This window comes from Aquarana catesbeiana, linkage group LG01, assembly GCF_042186555.1.
Source record: "Aquarana catesbeiana isolate 2022-GZ linkage group LG01, ASM4218655v1, whole genome shotgun sequence".
NCBI lineage: Eukaryota > Metazoa > Chordata > Amphibia > Anura > Ranidae > Aquarana > Aquarana catesbeiana.
In genome coordinates, this window is record NC_133324.1 from 947531088 (window position 1) to 947546002 (window position 14915).

Sequence of the window (14915 nt, forward strand, 5' to 3'; positions counted from 1 at the left end):
GTAATTATCTTTTGTTTTTGTGAAAATGGCACTGTTGCTCAGGTGACTTTGCTTCAACATGAGGTTTGTATATTGACCTCCACTTGGAGAGGGTGATCCACTCAACCTTTTCTGGTGGGGGGCGCTCCTGTAGTATGACGACTCCTTAGCTGAGTTTTTTATGTATTATGAAGATTTTTATATATCCTGGGCATGACAACAAGCATCAGGTGCTTGACAGCTGCTGATCCAAGACTGATTCATTTTTATGAATGTGAGCCTATCAACGGAGTGTGTGAACAGGTGCACTCTTTGATCCGTTACAAACCCTCCAGCAGCACTGAATGTGCGTTCAGAAAGCACTCTGGATGCAGGACAGGCCAGTAGCTCAATTGCATATTGAGCAAGTTCTGGCCAATGGTCCATTCGCAAGACCCAGTAACCCAGTGGGTGATCTGTTGGAAAGGTCTCCAAGTCTGCTCTTGCCCCTAGATATTCCTGCACCATATAATGCAGACGCTAGCGATGTTTGCTTGAACCGATCAGACCTTGGCGCTGAGGACTAAAAAATTGTTTAAAGTCAATCAGTCAGCCTTCCACCTTCTCCACCCCTCTTCCTTTGACTGAACGAAGCCCCAGCAACACGTTGTCCAGCACCATGAATTGGTAACCTCCCGGGGTCTGGAAATGCATTGCACAGAACTTTCTTCAAGGCTCCTGAAGATGATTCATCCTCTGCAAAAGCAGGATGAGTTCTGCAACCTTACCCTTGTAACGTGGATCAAGAAGGGTTGCCAGCCAGTAATGATCCCTCTCCTTGCTACCACGAATCCTAGGGTCCCTTTGCAGGCTTTGCAGAATCAGGGAGGCCATGCAGTGTAAGTTTGCAGAGGCATTTGATTCTGAGTCCTCTGGGTCTCTAAGGATCACATGATCCGTAACTACCTCCTCCCAGCCACGTAAAACTCCTCGGGTTTCTGGGACTGAAAACCATCCCTTGAAGACTGCTGCTGAGTGTTATCCTCTACATCCATGCTGACACAATCCTCCTCCTCCTCTTCTTTCTGTGTGTTTGGCGGGCCCGCAGGAATGCTATATGGATAAAGGGGGCCTTGAGAGGAAAGAAAGTCCTCCTATTCCTCCTGCTGTTCTGCCTCAAGTGCCTTGTCCATGATTCCTCGAAGCGTGTGCTCCAGCAGGAAGACTAGAGCGACAGTGAGTGTTACTGATGCATGCATTGTCGCTGCTCACCATCCTTGCTGCTTCCTGAAATGGTGACAGGACAGTGCATGCATCCTTGATCAGTAGCCACTGATGTGGCGAAAAGAAGCCAAGCTTCCCTGACCCTGTCCTGGTGCTATACTCACACAGGTACTCATTGATGGCCCTCTGCTGTGTGTGCAGCCACTGCAGCATTGTCAACGTTGAGTTCCACCTGGTGGGCATGTTACAAATGAGGCGGTTGGTGGGCAGGTTGCATTCCCTTTGGATGTCAGCCAGCCGAGCACTGCCATTGTATGACCAGCGGAAAATGACCACAGACTTTTCTGGCCTGCCTCAGGAGATCCTTAAGCCTGGATACCTGCTCAAGAACCGCTGCACCAGCAAATTCAGGACATGTGCCAAACATGGAACATGGATCAAGTGTCCCTGTCAGAGGACAGAGAGAAAGTTGGTGCCATTGTCGCATACAACCATTTCTGGCTGAAGCTGGCGTGGCGTCAACCACCTCTGAACCTGCCCCTGCAGAGCTGCCAGTATTTCTGCCCCAGTGTGTGTCCTGGCCTCTAGGCAGACCAACTCAAGCACCGCATGGCATCTTTTAGCCTGACTGCTTGCATAGCCCCTTGAACGCTTACGGAGCACCGCTGGTTCAGAGGACAAATCTGCATAAGAGGGCATAGAGGAAGAAGAAGAATAGGGGGTGGAGGAGAGAGCTGTGGCAGAATCACCACTAACATTTTGGAGGCGTGGTGGTGGTGGAACAAGCTCCAACAATGCTGAACCCTGTCCTGCATCCTTCCCAGCTGCCAGCAGAGTTACCCAGTGCGCCATGAAGGAAAGGAAACGTCCCTACCCATGCCTGCTGGACCATGAGTCAGCAGTAATATGAACCTTACTACTGACCGCCCTGTCCAATGATGCCAAAACATTGCCTTTCACATGCTGGTAGAGAGCCAGAATGGCCTTCAGTGAAAAGAAATGGCGTTTTGGAAACCTGCCGCTGAGGTACAGCACATTCCACAAATTCATGAAAGGGGCAGAGTCTACCAGCTGAAAAGGCAGCAGTTGCAGTGCTAGCAATTTGGCCAAGCTAGCATTTAGACACTGAGCATGTGGATGGCTGGGACCGAATTTTTTTTACAGTTTAGCAACTGGGGTAGGGAAAATTGCCTGCTAAAATCATCAATTGGTGGTGTACTGCTAGCAGATTTGGCTGCAAGTACTTGGGACACCTATTACTATACCTTCATTCCTCTCAGTGCAGATTTTTGAGAGGACTGGAGGTATAGTAGGGTTGGAGATCCCAGATGTGGAGCAAGGAGAAGTCTGCCTTTTTCTTTAATGCGGGTCTTTCAAGTGCTGTTGCCAATGTCGTCATATTTCTGGTCAAGCATGTGGTGCCCAAGCGGCTGCTATTCTGGCTACGCTTAATCCGCTTCAGACATAGGTTGCAAACAGCAATGGTGCGATCTGCTGCACACGTGTCAAACCCACACCAAGGAACTTTTAAAAGTCAGCGGGGAGTCAGCTGCGCCCTGCACCTGCGGAGCTTTGCAGTGTGATGTAATCAATAGGGTGGCTGCCCCCTAGAGGACATCCTGCCTCGTTGGAGTTGCGCCTCCTCCTCTCAGGCACCCAAGTACAGTCAGTGACCTCATCATCCCCTCCCTCCTCGTCACTGGAGCAAACTTGGCAGTATGCTGAAGCTGGGGGAACATGACTAATAAACAATAGGAAGCAGCGCTGACCCCCCAAATTAGATTAAATACAGTGAGTAATCAAAACTTGATATACAATTAATAAAACACTCATAAATCAAAATAATCCAAAAGAAGCTGAAAAGTCCGTCTTCTTAATCATCAGTGAGGAAAAAATAGTGACACAAAGTTCATATCGTGCATAGAGACAAGCAGGAATGATGGCCCACGGTAAATATTTCAACCTTCACCACACCACCAGTGCTGAGAGAAATGCTCCCTTACCAGATGGCAAGCAAGAAAAGCTTGCGGCCTAAACCCGACCAGGGCCTTTATCCAGCATAAGGACACAAGAGATCTCCAGAGGAACTCGTCTGGTGGGTCAAAATGGATTCGCCAAACTTGTCAGCCCAGGACCGTGACCCAGTAGGATAAATTAATAAAACACTCATAAATCAAAATAATCCAAAAGAAGCTGAAAAGTCCGTCTTCTTAATCATCAGTGAGGAAAAAATAGTGACACAAAGTTCATATTGTGCATAGAGACAAGCAGGAATGATGGCCCACGGTAAATATTTCAACCTTCACCACACCACCAGTGCTGAGAGAAATGCTCCCTTACCAGATGGCAAGCAAGAAAAGCTTGCGGCCTAAACCCGACCAGGGTCTTTATCCAGCATAAGGACACAAGAGATCTCCAGAGGAACCCGTCTGGGGGGTCAAAATGGATTCGCCAAACTTGTCAGCCCAGGACCGTGACCCAGTAGGATACCATAATATTCAGACGTCCCCAGAATATAAAGGAATCACCATAGCGTAACATTGTAGAAACATCATTTATTAAAAATAAAAAGCCACTTACAATAAATGTAGCGATTAAAAGCAGTTCAGCCGGCCGGCTTGTACGGACACCCGTCCCTTCGAACACAGCACGCGAGACGTCAGCACGTCAGCTCCTCCTGATGCGCGTTTCGTCATAAGATGACGTCGTCTGGGGCATTTATCCTACTGGGTCACGGTCCTGGGCTGACAAGTTTGGCGAATCCATTTTGACCCCCCAGACGGGTTCCTCTGGAGATCTCTTGTGTCCTTATGCTGGATAAAGGCCCTGGTCGGGTTTAGGCCTCAAGCTTTTCTTGCTTGCCATCTGGTAAGGGAGCATTTCACTCAGCACTGGTGGTGTGGTGAAGGTTGAAATATTTACCGTGGGCCATCATTCCTGCTTGTCTCTATGCACGATATGAACTTTGTGTCACTATTTTTTCCTCACTGATGATTAAGAAGACGGACTTTTCAGCTTCTTTTGGATTATTTTGATTTATGAGTGTTTTATTAATTGTATATCAAGTTTTGATTACTCACTGTATTTAATCTAATTTGTTGGATCAGCGCTGCTTCCTATTGTTTATTATTTGTTGTGTGTATCTCACTTTAGCAGCTGCTTTTTTGTTTTGGGTGCACCATTTTTAGTTATAATATCACAGCGCGGTAATTTACCCTATTCACTGGGGGAACATGACTGCCAGTTTCTTGTCCTTCTGTGGCACCCCCTCTCTCTAGGCTCATGTTACTCCCTTCCTCAACCCGGGAACCAACATTGGACCCTGCAAATTGCTGCGCATCCTCCAGCAGTATGTACCCGACACTGTAGTCGAATAATACTGGGGACCCCTCCGTGCATTATGGTGGGGCTACGGAAGGGGTGACTGTGGACAAGGAGTCAGTGGAATAGGCCACTTTGGCAGCTGCGTTGGAAGGCAAACTACTCTGAGCCTGGGTGACAGAGGATGAGGAGGACGGCATTGTTATCCACTCCACCAACTCTTCTGCATGTTGTGGCTCAATAACACGGCCAGCAGCAGAAAAAAGTGGCCTGTGAGCGTCTGCCTCTCCTTGGTGGCCTTCTGGACATGATGTATTTTTTTGTTTTGCAACACCAAACTACACTGTATACACCACCAGAAGTGTAATAGACACTGTACACACTGTATTAGAAACAATACATCACCAAATGCACTATATATATTAGTGGGGACGGAAAGTATTCAGACCCCCTTAAATTTTTCACTCTTTGTTATATTGCAGCCATTTGCTAAAATCATTTAAGTTCATTTTTTTTCCTCATTAATGTACACACTGCATCCCATATTGACAGAAAAACACAGAATTGTTGACATTTTTGCAGATTTATTAAAAAAGACAAACTGAAATATCACATGGTCCTAAGTATTCAGACCCTTTGCTCAGTATTTAGTAGAAGCACCCTTGTGATCTAATACAGCCATGAGTCTTTTTGGGAAAGATGCAACAAGTTTTTCACACCTGGATTTGGGGATCCTCTAACATTCCTCCTTGCAGATCCTCTCCAGTTCTGTCAGGTTGGATGGTAAACGTTGGTGGACAGCCATTTTTAGGTCTCTCCAGAGATGCTTAATTGGGTTTAAGTCAGGGCTCTGGCTGGGCCATTCAAGAACAGTCACGGAGTTGTGAAGCCACTCCTTTCGTTATTTTAGCTGTGTGCTTAGGGTCATTGTCTTGTTGGAAGGTAAACCTTCGGCCCAGTCTGAGGTCCTGAGCACTCTGTAGAAGGTTTTCGTCCAGGATATCCCTGTGCTTGGCCGCATTCATTTTCCCTCAATTGCAACCAGTCGTCCTGTCCCTGCAGCTGAAAAACACCCCCACAGAATGATGCTGCCACCACCATGCTTCACTGTTGGGGCTGTATTGGACAGGTGATGAGCAGTGCCTGGTTGTCTCCACACATACCGCTTAGAATTAAGGCCAAAAAGTTCTATTTTGGTCTCATCAGACCAGAGAATCTTATTTCTCACCATCTTGGAGTCCTTCAGGTGTTTTTTTAGCAAACTCCATGCAGGTTTTCATGTGTCTTGCACTAAGGAGAGGCTTCCGTCGGGCCATTCTGCCATAAAGCCCCGACTGGTGGAGAGCTGCAGTGATGGTTGACTTTCTACAACTTGCTCCCATCTCCCGACTGCATCTCTGGAGCTCAGCCACAGTGATCTTTGGGTTCTTCTTTACCTCTCTCACCAAGGCTCTTCTCCCCCGATAGCTCAGTTTGGCCGGACGGCCAGCTCTAGGAAGGGTTCTGGTCATCCCAAACGTCTTCCATTTAAGGATTATGGAGGCCACTGTGCTTTTAGGAACCCTTAGTGCAGCAGAATTTTTTTTGTAACCTTGGCCAGATCTGTGCCTTGCCACAATTCTGTCTCTGAGCTCTTCAGGCAGTTCCTTTGACCTCATGTTCCCATTTGCTCTGACATGCACTGTGAGCTGTAAGGTCTTATATAGACAGGTGTGTGGCTTTCCTAAGCAAGTCCAATCAGTATAATCAAAAACCGCTGGACTCAAATGAAGGTGTAGAACCATCTCAAGGATGATCAGAAGAAATGGACAGCACCTGAGGTAAATGGGTCTGAATACTTAGAACCATGTGATATTTCAGTTTTTCTTTTTTAATAAATCTGCAAAAATGTCAACAATTCTGTGTTTTTCTGTCAATACGGGGTGCTGTGTGTACATTAATGAGGAAAAAAAATGAATACACTGTCTGTCTATCTATCTAGATAGATAGTGACATTGGGGATTGTTCAGCTCAAGTGGATAGATGCATTTTGGTGCAGTCACATCAGAGAGGCATTTATAGTTAAGGGTATTTACAAATACCATACTGGTGACCCCACAATAGGGATAAAACTTTTTCGCAGAAGGGAGTTTAACAAGACTTGTGGTCACTCATTAAAATTAGAAGAAAAGAGGTTTAACCTTAAACTAAGTAGAGGGTTCTTTACTGTAAGAGCGGCAAGGATGTGGAATTCCCTTCCACAGGCGGTGGTCTCAGCGGGGGGCATTGGTAGTTTAAAGAAACTATTAGATAAGCACCTGAACGACAATACAGGGATATACAATGTAATACTGACATAAAATCACACACATAGGTTGGACTTGATGGACTTGTGTCTTTTTTCAATCTCACCTATTATGTAACTATGTAACATGACTTGCTGTGTTAGCATTTAAAGCGGAGTTCCGCCGATTTTTAATTTTTTTTTAAAAAGTCAGCAACTACATAATAGAATAAAATATGGACAGGGCGCCCGCGATGTTGGCACCCGAAGCTGATCTGTCCCTCGGCTCTCGGGTGGAGGCACCTCCATCTTCGGTAAAGGAAAAAGGAAGTAAAGCCTTGCGGCTTCACAGCCTGGTTTCCTACTGCGCATGCGCGAGTTGTGCTGCGCGATCCCACTGGTCCCTGCTGTCTTCTGGGACCTGTGTGTCTCCCAGAAGACAGCAGGGGGGACAGAGGAGGCACCGTATATGGCATAGATATCCGCGGATACTGCGGCTATCTATGCCCGGAAGTGAGAGGAAATACCTGGATTAGACAGGTATCTGATACCGATCCGAAAAGCGGAAGTTCCATTTTTGGGTGGAACTCTGCTTTAATATGGTTTTGTACGTGAGGCCATAGCTCAGCTTTAGTCTAGTAATATTATCGGTCTGGTCTTGGTTTTAAAAAATATATAAATGTTTCTCCTGCGCTTCTTCTCTCTCAATGCAGGTCTGTGACCTCAGCATTGTCCAAAGACTCACGGGAAAAAAAAATACTTCTATTACCATAATGCATGCATAAACCTATTTACAGATGGTGTTTTGACGGTTGACTTGAGGCCTCCAAAATCCAAGCTTGCCCCTGCATTCATATCTAGATGAAGCCTGGCCTGACAAATGTGCAGGAATTTAGAATCCAGAATTGGACCGATATGTAACATTTCAGATCTTGTATAATAAACTTCTCCTTCCCTCCTCTGCAGAACGTGGAGGTGTCGGTGTGGGTGACGGTCCTGGCGGTGATCTGGCTTCACACCACCTGTGTGGATCAGAGAGAGGAGTGGGAGCTGCTGGAGGGGAAGGCCGTCTCCTGGGTCATGGCTAAAGCAGGTAAGTGCTACTGTAAGTGTAGGCAGGAGTACCCTCACGGACCAATCAGAACCCACGTTTTAATGATATGACTCCCATACAACAAATTCTGATTGGGGTCTACAATTGCATCACTTTGAGTGTTTCTTAATTACCCCATGAGGCGAGGAGTTCACAGATGATTTTTAGTAGTGCAATCATGCACCCAAAATCAATTAATCACTAAGTGTAGCAAGCAAACCTCCAAACTTAGTAACCTAAAGCCCAAGCCCGGGCAAAAAAAATATTTCTTGTCTAGGGGGACAAAAAAAAAGATTTACGTACTCTATCCTCTGTACCCTCATGCTCCACTGGTCTTGAGTCCTGACTAAGGATGGGCTCGGGCGTGTTCGCAACCCCATGTGCCCGAGCCCGCCAGGAATCTGACACAGCGCAGCGCTAATCACAGGCAAAGGTACATTTTCCGATCGGCAGCTGCACAGAAATAACTCACTGCCTGTGATTAGCACTGCAGAGTGTCAGCTTCCTGGCAGGCTCGGGCACGTGGGGTTGTGAACACGCCCAAGCCCATCCTTAGTCCTGACGTCATCAAGACCAGAACAGGGTCCATAGCCCTGCTCTAGACATGAGGACACTAAGCCTGGGTTCACATTAGTGCGATGCGGGAGCCAGGGCGATTACAGGGCTGGTTCCCGCATCGCACTTCTCCCGCAGGCAGTTCACACTGCCCTCTTCGAACCGCTGCGGGTGTCGATACATTGTTAATGACACCCCGAGATCGGTTCACAGATCGCAGTGCGAACTGTGAACTCGCACAGGAATCGGATCGCATAGGTGAGAATCCATTGAAACTCAGATTTCAGTGCGGGGGAAAAAAAAAGTCCCTGCAATTTTTTTTCCTGCAAATCTAATGTGAGTTCAGCCATGCAACTGTATGCACAGACATCACATGTGATCGGCACCTGCGGTGCGGGTGCAAATCACATGCAATGTCTCAGATTGCACAAGTGTGAACCTGGGCTTAGGGCTAGTTTACACTTGCTGCAAAACAAGGCTTCGGACACGCTTTGTAAAAGCTCTCTGAATGTCAAATCTCCTGCCACTAAATAAAATGGTAAGCTTACAGTCCTGTTTACACCTTGCTTTTGCTTTGGCTTCGCTTCAAAAATTATACCCCATGTCGCTTTAGAGGTGTTTCAAAGCGTCTTCAGAACCTCCATAGAAGTCTATGACAAAGCTCCCTTGAAGCTCGCTTGAAACACCTGCAGCTTTTGAGAGGCTTTAATTCAGCTTTAGCTTTGCTTAGTTTTGGAGAAATTGCAGGTATGAGATATCCACACACACAGGGCATTTGTCAAGCTTCAGCAAAGCTTCAAAAGAACATCACAGAAGCATCACTAAAGCATCAAAAACACATCATAAAAGCATGTTGTAGCGGTAGGCACTTTAATGTGTGTTGAAGCCAAAGCAAGTGTAAATTAGCCCTAAGGGACAGTCCACTGCTGGAGCCTGAGAGAGCGTCACCTTCCAGGGAGCAGAGGATCAGGTAGGTAAAATGGTTTCTCATCTCCCCTAGACAAAACTAGCTATTAACCCTTGCAATGTGGGCATTGGCGACTGGTAATTTTTATAGGGTGGGCGGCAAGTGGTGCACCCGCAGCAGCCCCCAACCCCCCCTGGTGGGGTTGGTCGGTCGATGCACTTACCCCATCCTTTTCGGGCATCACGGACGGCTTCCCCTGCTCTCCTTTGTGGGCATCACGGCTGTAGGCATCACGAGCAGCTTCTCCTTCCCCTGCGGCTTCCGTCTCCTCCTTCCTCCTCGGCGGCCAATCACAACGCTTCTCCTTTCGGCCAATCAGGAAAAGGAGATTTAGCCTGGGTTCACACTGATGCGAATTTACAGCAGGTTTGATGCGTTTAGGAACACACAGATTCGCAGGTCATGTAAAAAGCATAGTATTCCATGGCTTTGGTTCACATTTATGCGTTGCGAATTTTGTGCGAGAAAAAAAAAAGGGTCCTCTGGCTCTAATTGGTGCTTCAAGAAAACAGCCCCGTCATTGGAATTCATGCATCCGGAGTCTAGACACATGGATGAGGTGGCAGCGCCCGTGTGCCCTTAATGGACGGGCCCGCCCCTGAGTGGGCACAGGAAAAGGAGAAATGACAGCTGAAATCAATTAATCAGCAGCCAGTCATCAGTTTAGTAAAACTGACTCTGTCATTCTACCATGTAATCATTCAGATGTTCTGGAATTATGGGGGGGGGTGGCTTGTATGGAGAGTATGGACGCCTGATAGCTCGGCTCCCGCTCCCGTCCCACGAATGGCACACAGCACCGCAGACAGAATCTTCATCGGCCTCCCATATGAACAGGAGAGGCTGCAGCAATACCCCCCGCACCTCAGGGAACCAGAAATTCGGGGAAATAGGCAGTTATTTCCCCGCGAAAAGCACGCACAGCAAGACCACGCTGGCTTCCAAGATGGCGGCGACCCACTCGGCAGCAGCACACACTGCTGCTAAGGTACAGGCCGTGCACTCCCCTCACTCCCCCAGTCCTCGGAACCAGAGCCCACTCACCCAAGGAGCCCTCGTCACTCCAGAAGCCCCTCTCCTCTCCACCACAGCCAGAGGGAAAGTTGGGACATGGAGGCCTACATAAAACCCCTTCCCACAAAACAGGACATTGAACCCTACATTAGAAGGCTGGAGAGATCATAAAGGAGGGAGATGTAACCTCCGTAAGGACATAGGCCATCGCATGGAAGATGTTGAGACCACCGTAGAGGAATCAGCCTCCAGAATGTCAGAGCATGAGCACATATTTCAGGAACACACTAACCAGATCCAACAACTGTTTTATGGTCTGGACGACCAAGAGAACCAAAGCCGTCGCAACAATATCCGCATCCGCGGATTGCCAGAAACAGTGGAAAACAAAGATTTAGCAATGGCGGCCACCTCTATGTTTAACCAGCTGCTGAATAAGCCCAATGAAGGCCTCTTGAGCCCCCTAGGGAAAGAGAGCCTTGACTGATGGGAGCATGGCTAGGTGTGTGACAAGGGGAACGATTGGTTGGGACTTGGGGATGGGATGGGCGTGAGCTCAGGAAATCGTGTGCCCCAGGGAATTCTGGGTCTTTCGGAAGAGTCATTGGAAGAGCTGCTGTGGACCCTGCACCTCTGCTATGGACACTGAATTTCTGCTCCAGGATCCACGAGCTGGCTGTCCAAGGACATGGTGACTGGTATTCTCACCCCTGAAATGTCCCCCCCTCCATCTCCCCCGAGGGGCCCCAGGCTGCTTGGCCAGGAGACGTACCTGCCCCCCCCTTCTTACTCAGCCCCAGTCCCTCTAGGCCTTCCTCATGTCATCCCCCTCCCCTTACCCTGGAAATCCGGTTTCCACGGCCCCTGCCCCCCCCTGCACCCCCCGACGCCCCCCCGCCCTATCTGTACGCACCGCGGGCCGGGATTCCTCTCGCCCGACCCGCTCCTGGATCCCCAGAGTCACATGCCGTTGTGCTTGGGCTCCGCAGCCTGTCTCACCCCCTCTGGCTCCCGCTCATCAGTTCTGGCGGGTGCCGCTGCGCTCCCCGCCTCCCACAGCCTGTTTCCATCCCTAGCCCCCCCCGCTCTACCGGCGATTGGCGCGGGGGGCACACGTAGAGTCCCGGAGCACTGGCACTGGCCGCCCATCCTCCTCCCTCCTCCGTGCAGCATGTCACGCCGGCTGTGACGCTCCGGCCGAATCTCCCTGCGCCCAGCTGGGCGGGAGATTCGAATTCAGCTCCAGGCATCACAGACTCTGCCAGGTCCCCTGTGCATCCACATCCCCCTGCACCCGGCTGGGTGGGGGATGGTGGAGCTGCACAGGCCGCTCACACCCCGCTGACCCCTGCCTTCATGCATCCCCCTGCACCCAGCTGGGTGGGGGATGGTGGGTTGACGCACGCCGTTCACCCCTGCCGCTGACCTCTTCCATCCTGCATCCCCCTGCACTCGTCTGCGTGGGGGATGGTGGAGCTGCACAGGCCGCTCACCCCCTACCGCTGACCCCTGCCTTCATGCATCCCCCTGCACCCAGCTGGGTGGGGGATGGCGGGTCGGCGCATGCCGCTAACCCCCTACCGCTGACCCCTTCCATCCCCCTGCACCCGGCCGGGTGGGGGATGGCAGTGTTTTTCAGACTTCTCGCTTCCTGCCTCGGACCCCTGCCGTCTTACATCTATCTGCGCCCGGCTGGGCGGGGGATGGTCGCCGGCTCCCATCCCCATCATCACTGCTCTCTGACCATCAGCAGCTCCCTGCGCCCGGCTGGGCTGGAGCTTCCTTTCCAGACGCCCACTGCCACAGCCTTGCCCCACCATCTCCCTGCGCCCGGCAGGGCTGGAGATTCCCTTTTGGGGGCCTGCCAATGCGACCTTGCACCTGCCTGCTGCATGGCACCATCTCCCTGCGCCCGGCAGGGTGGGAGATGCACACGCCGGTGATGGGGCTGCGCCCGCTGTGAGCCCTCCATCCTGGGTATCCAGCTGCTCAGCTGCCATCCTCGGCCCCTCTGGCTCCTCAGGGTCGAGGGCCAGACCACCCCCCCCCCTGGACCTATCCTTCTGCCAGCATCCTTCAACTTCGCCAGCCGTCAACATCCTTTAAGGTGATGGCCGTCGCGGCCTCCTGACGGCTCCTCCCACGGACGATCCTGTACCAGGTGTTCCTCCTGGACCTGCTGTTGGTCGCCTTTCTTCAGCGGCACACCCGCTACTCAGTGAGTATGATTGTGATTTGATTTAGGGTAGGTCTGGTGACGCTGCCGTATCGGGTCCACCGGATGAATGCATTGTCACCGTCGTAAAATCGGAGATCCTTCGGTAGCTCAGTAGGTACAGCGGAGGACTGTAGTGGAATTACCAAGCTGTAATCCTTAGGTCACTGGTTCGGTTCCGGTCCGAAGGACATTTTTAAGTGGTCCTCGTTAGTATAGTGGAAAGTATCTGTCACGCGGGAGACCAGGGTTCGTTTCCCCGACGGGGAGATGCGTTTCTGTCTCGCATGGGTGTGTCGGGTTCGGCATGTAGTCCCACCTCTTCCGCAGGTGTCGCTTAGTGGACGGTTTAGCCTACCGGCACGCACCTGTCGGAAGGTGTCAAGAATAAAATCTGGCGATGCGAATTTATGGATTTCCTCGCCTTAGTCCCCCGACCGTAAAACAATCGACAAATCCCCTTAGTCCCTCCCTGACCGTGAAACGATCGGAGAATCCTGTCGGGTTGACGTGGCGGTACGAAAAATCCAAGCAGCTTCCTCGGACACTCAGGAACTGGCTGCCGGGGTTCTGTGCTTATGCTTTGCTTTTCGAGCATTTTCCAGAGTTGGTACATCATTTTGTTATCTTGAGCTCATTTGGGGTGCCTACAAGGCGTACGGGGACCAGTGTACCACTATGACACGCAGTTTAGCGAGTGGTTAAGGCGATGGACTGCTAATCCATTGTGCTCTGCACGTGTGGGTTCGGATCCCATCCTTGTCGTAATTATTTTCTTCAAGGAAGGAGTTCTGCTTTGATTGCCCGGATGGTAGCCTGTGGTTATTGCTTATGCTCTTTCCCGGCCGGGGGCCAAGCTTGACATTTCTAAACCTGAAGACCCCAGTGATCGTCTCAGAGATGTCTTCCCTGGTTAGACCGGTACCCCCCCTTTTCTTAGAGAAGCCTTGACCTTGAGGGATGGTTTAGACCGTGGTTCTTGGACCCCCCCCCCTTTTTCTCCTTCGGGTGTGCCGACCATGGCACCTAATTTAAAACAAAAAATCGGCCGTTCTATTCGAGTCCGTGGTGGCCGAAAAACTCCAGAAGGAATTGGACTTGGGGCTCATGGCGGGTCCGTTTGGTCTCCACCCTTTCCACAACCTGAGGGCTTCCCCCCCCCGGTGTGGTCCCCAAGAGGGATATTAAAAAAAAAACTTGCCCCTTTCCTTCTGGCTCCTCGGTCTATGATGGCATCGACAAGGAGGAATCCAGGGTCCACTACGCCTCATTTGACAAGGCGCTCCACTTGATCAGGATGGCTTGTCCTTCGGCTTTGCTGGCCTAGGTGGACACTGCATTCGCCTTCTGCCTCCTCCCGGTCCACCCGAAATGCATCCATCTGCTGGGATGCTACTTTCAGGGAAGCTACTTTTTGACTTGTGCCTTCCCATGGGCTGTGCCATTTCTTGTTATTTCTTTGAACTCTCCAGTAGTTTTCTTGAACGGGTAGCTGTGCAGGCGGCTGGTTTGCAGTCCGTGTTACACTATTTGGATAACTTCCTCTTTGCGGGTCCAGCTGACAGCTGTGAGTGCCATCCCGCTGTCAGCTGATAAGACCGAGGGCCCTGTGACGGTTCTGGCCTTCTTGGGTATTGAAATTGACACCGTGGAGATGGTTTTCCAGCTGGCCAGGCTACTCTCCCTGGATCGCTTGGCAATAAAAAAAAAAATCTGCAGTTGATACAACTTCAGTCTTTGCTGGGTCAATTGGTCTTTACCAGCCACGTCACCCGCATGGGACGGGCTTTCTGTAGACGTCTGGCATGGGCCACAAAAGGGGTGGCTGCCCCCCCCACCATTATATCCGTATCACCAAGCCCATGACTTGGGGATGTGGCTGTCCTTCCTCCAGTCCTACAATGGCCAGTCATGTTGGTTGCTGGAGGTGGTACTGAACTCACAGCTGGAGCTATGCACTAATGCGGCAGGCTCCTGTGGTTTCGGTGCTTTTTCCGAGGGGAGTGGTCTGCTGTATGTTGGCCGGCCTCATGGGCCCGAATGGATCTTTTGCGCAACCTCAGACGGCTGGAGCGTTTTCCGATTATTGTCGCCATATAGCTGTGGGGCAAGCAGTTGCGCAATTGATATGTGGGTTTTTCTGGTCCAATAACATAAAATCAACAGTCTGCCAGATCCCTTCTGGTCATGTCGTTGCTGCGTTTTTTGGTTTTAAAGTGCCTGCAATTTAACTTTCTAAATTTGCTTTAGAGCTAGGCATGTCCCTGGAACTGCTAATGATATTGCCAATGCTCCCTCTCGTTCA

At 50.3% G+C, this 14915-nt stretch overlaps 1 protein-coding gene across 1 annotated transcript in view; it reads left to right on the forward strand.

Moving 5' to 3' along the window:
* LOC141121389 (von Willebrand factor A domain-containing protein 5A-like) overlaps positions 1-14915 on the forward strand; it is a gene marked incomplete in the record, with an annotated part of 791688 nt that overhangs the window by 771174 nt on the left and 5599 nt on the right. The window contains 1 exon segment of the mRNA XM_073611104.1: positions 7733-7859. Coding sequence (XP_073467205.1) covers positions 7733-7859 — 127 coding nt within the window.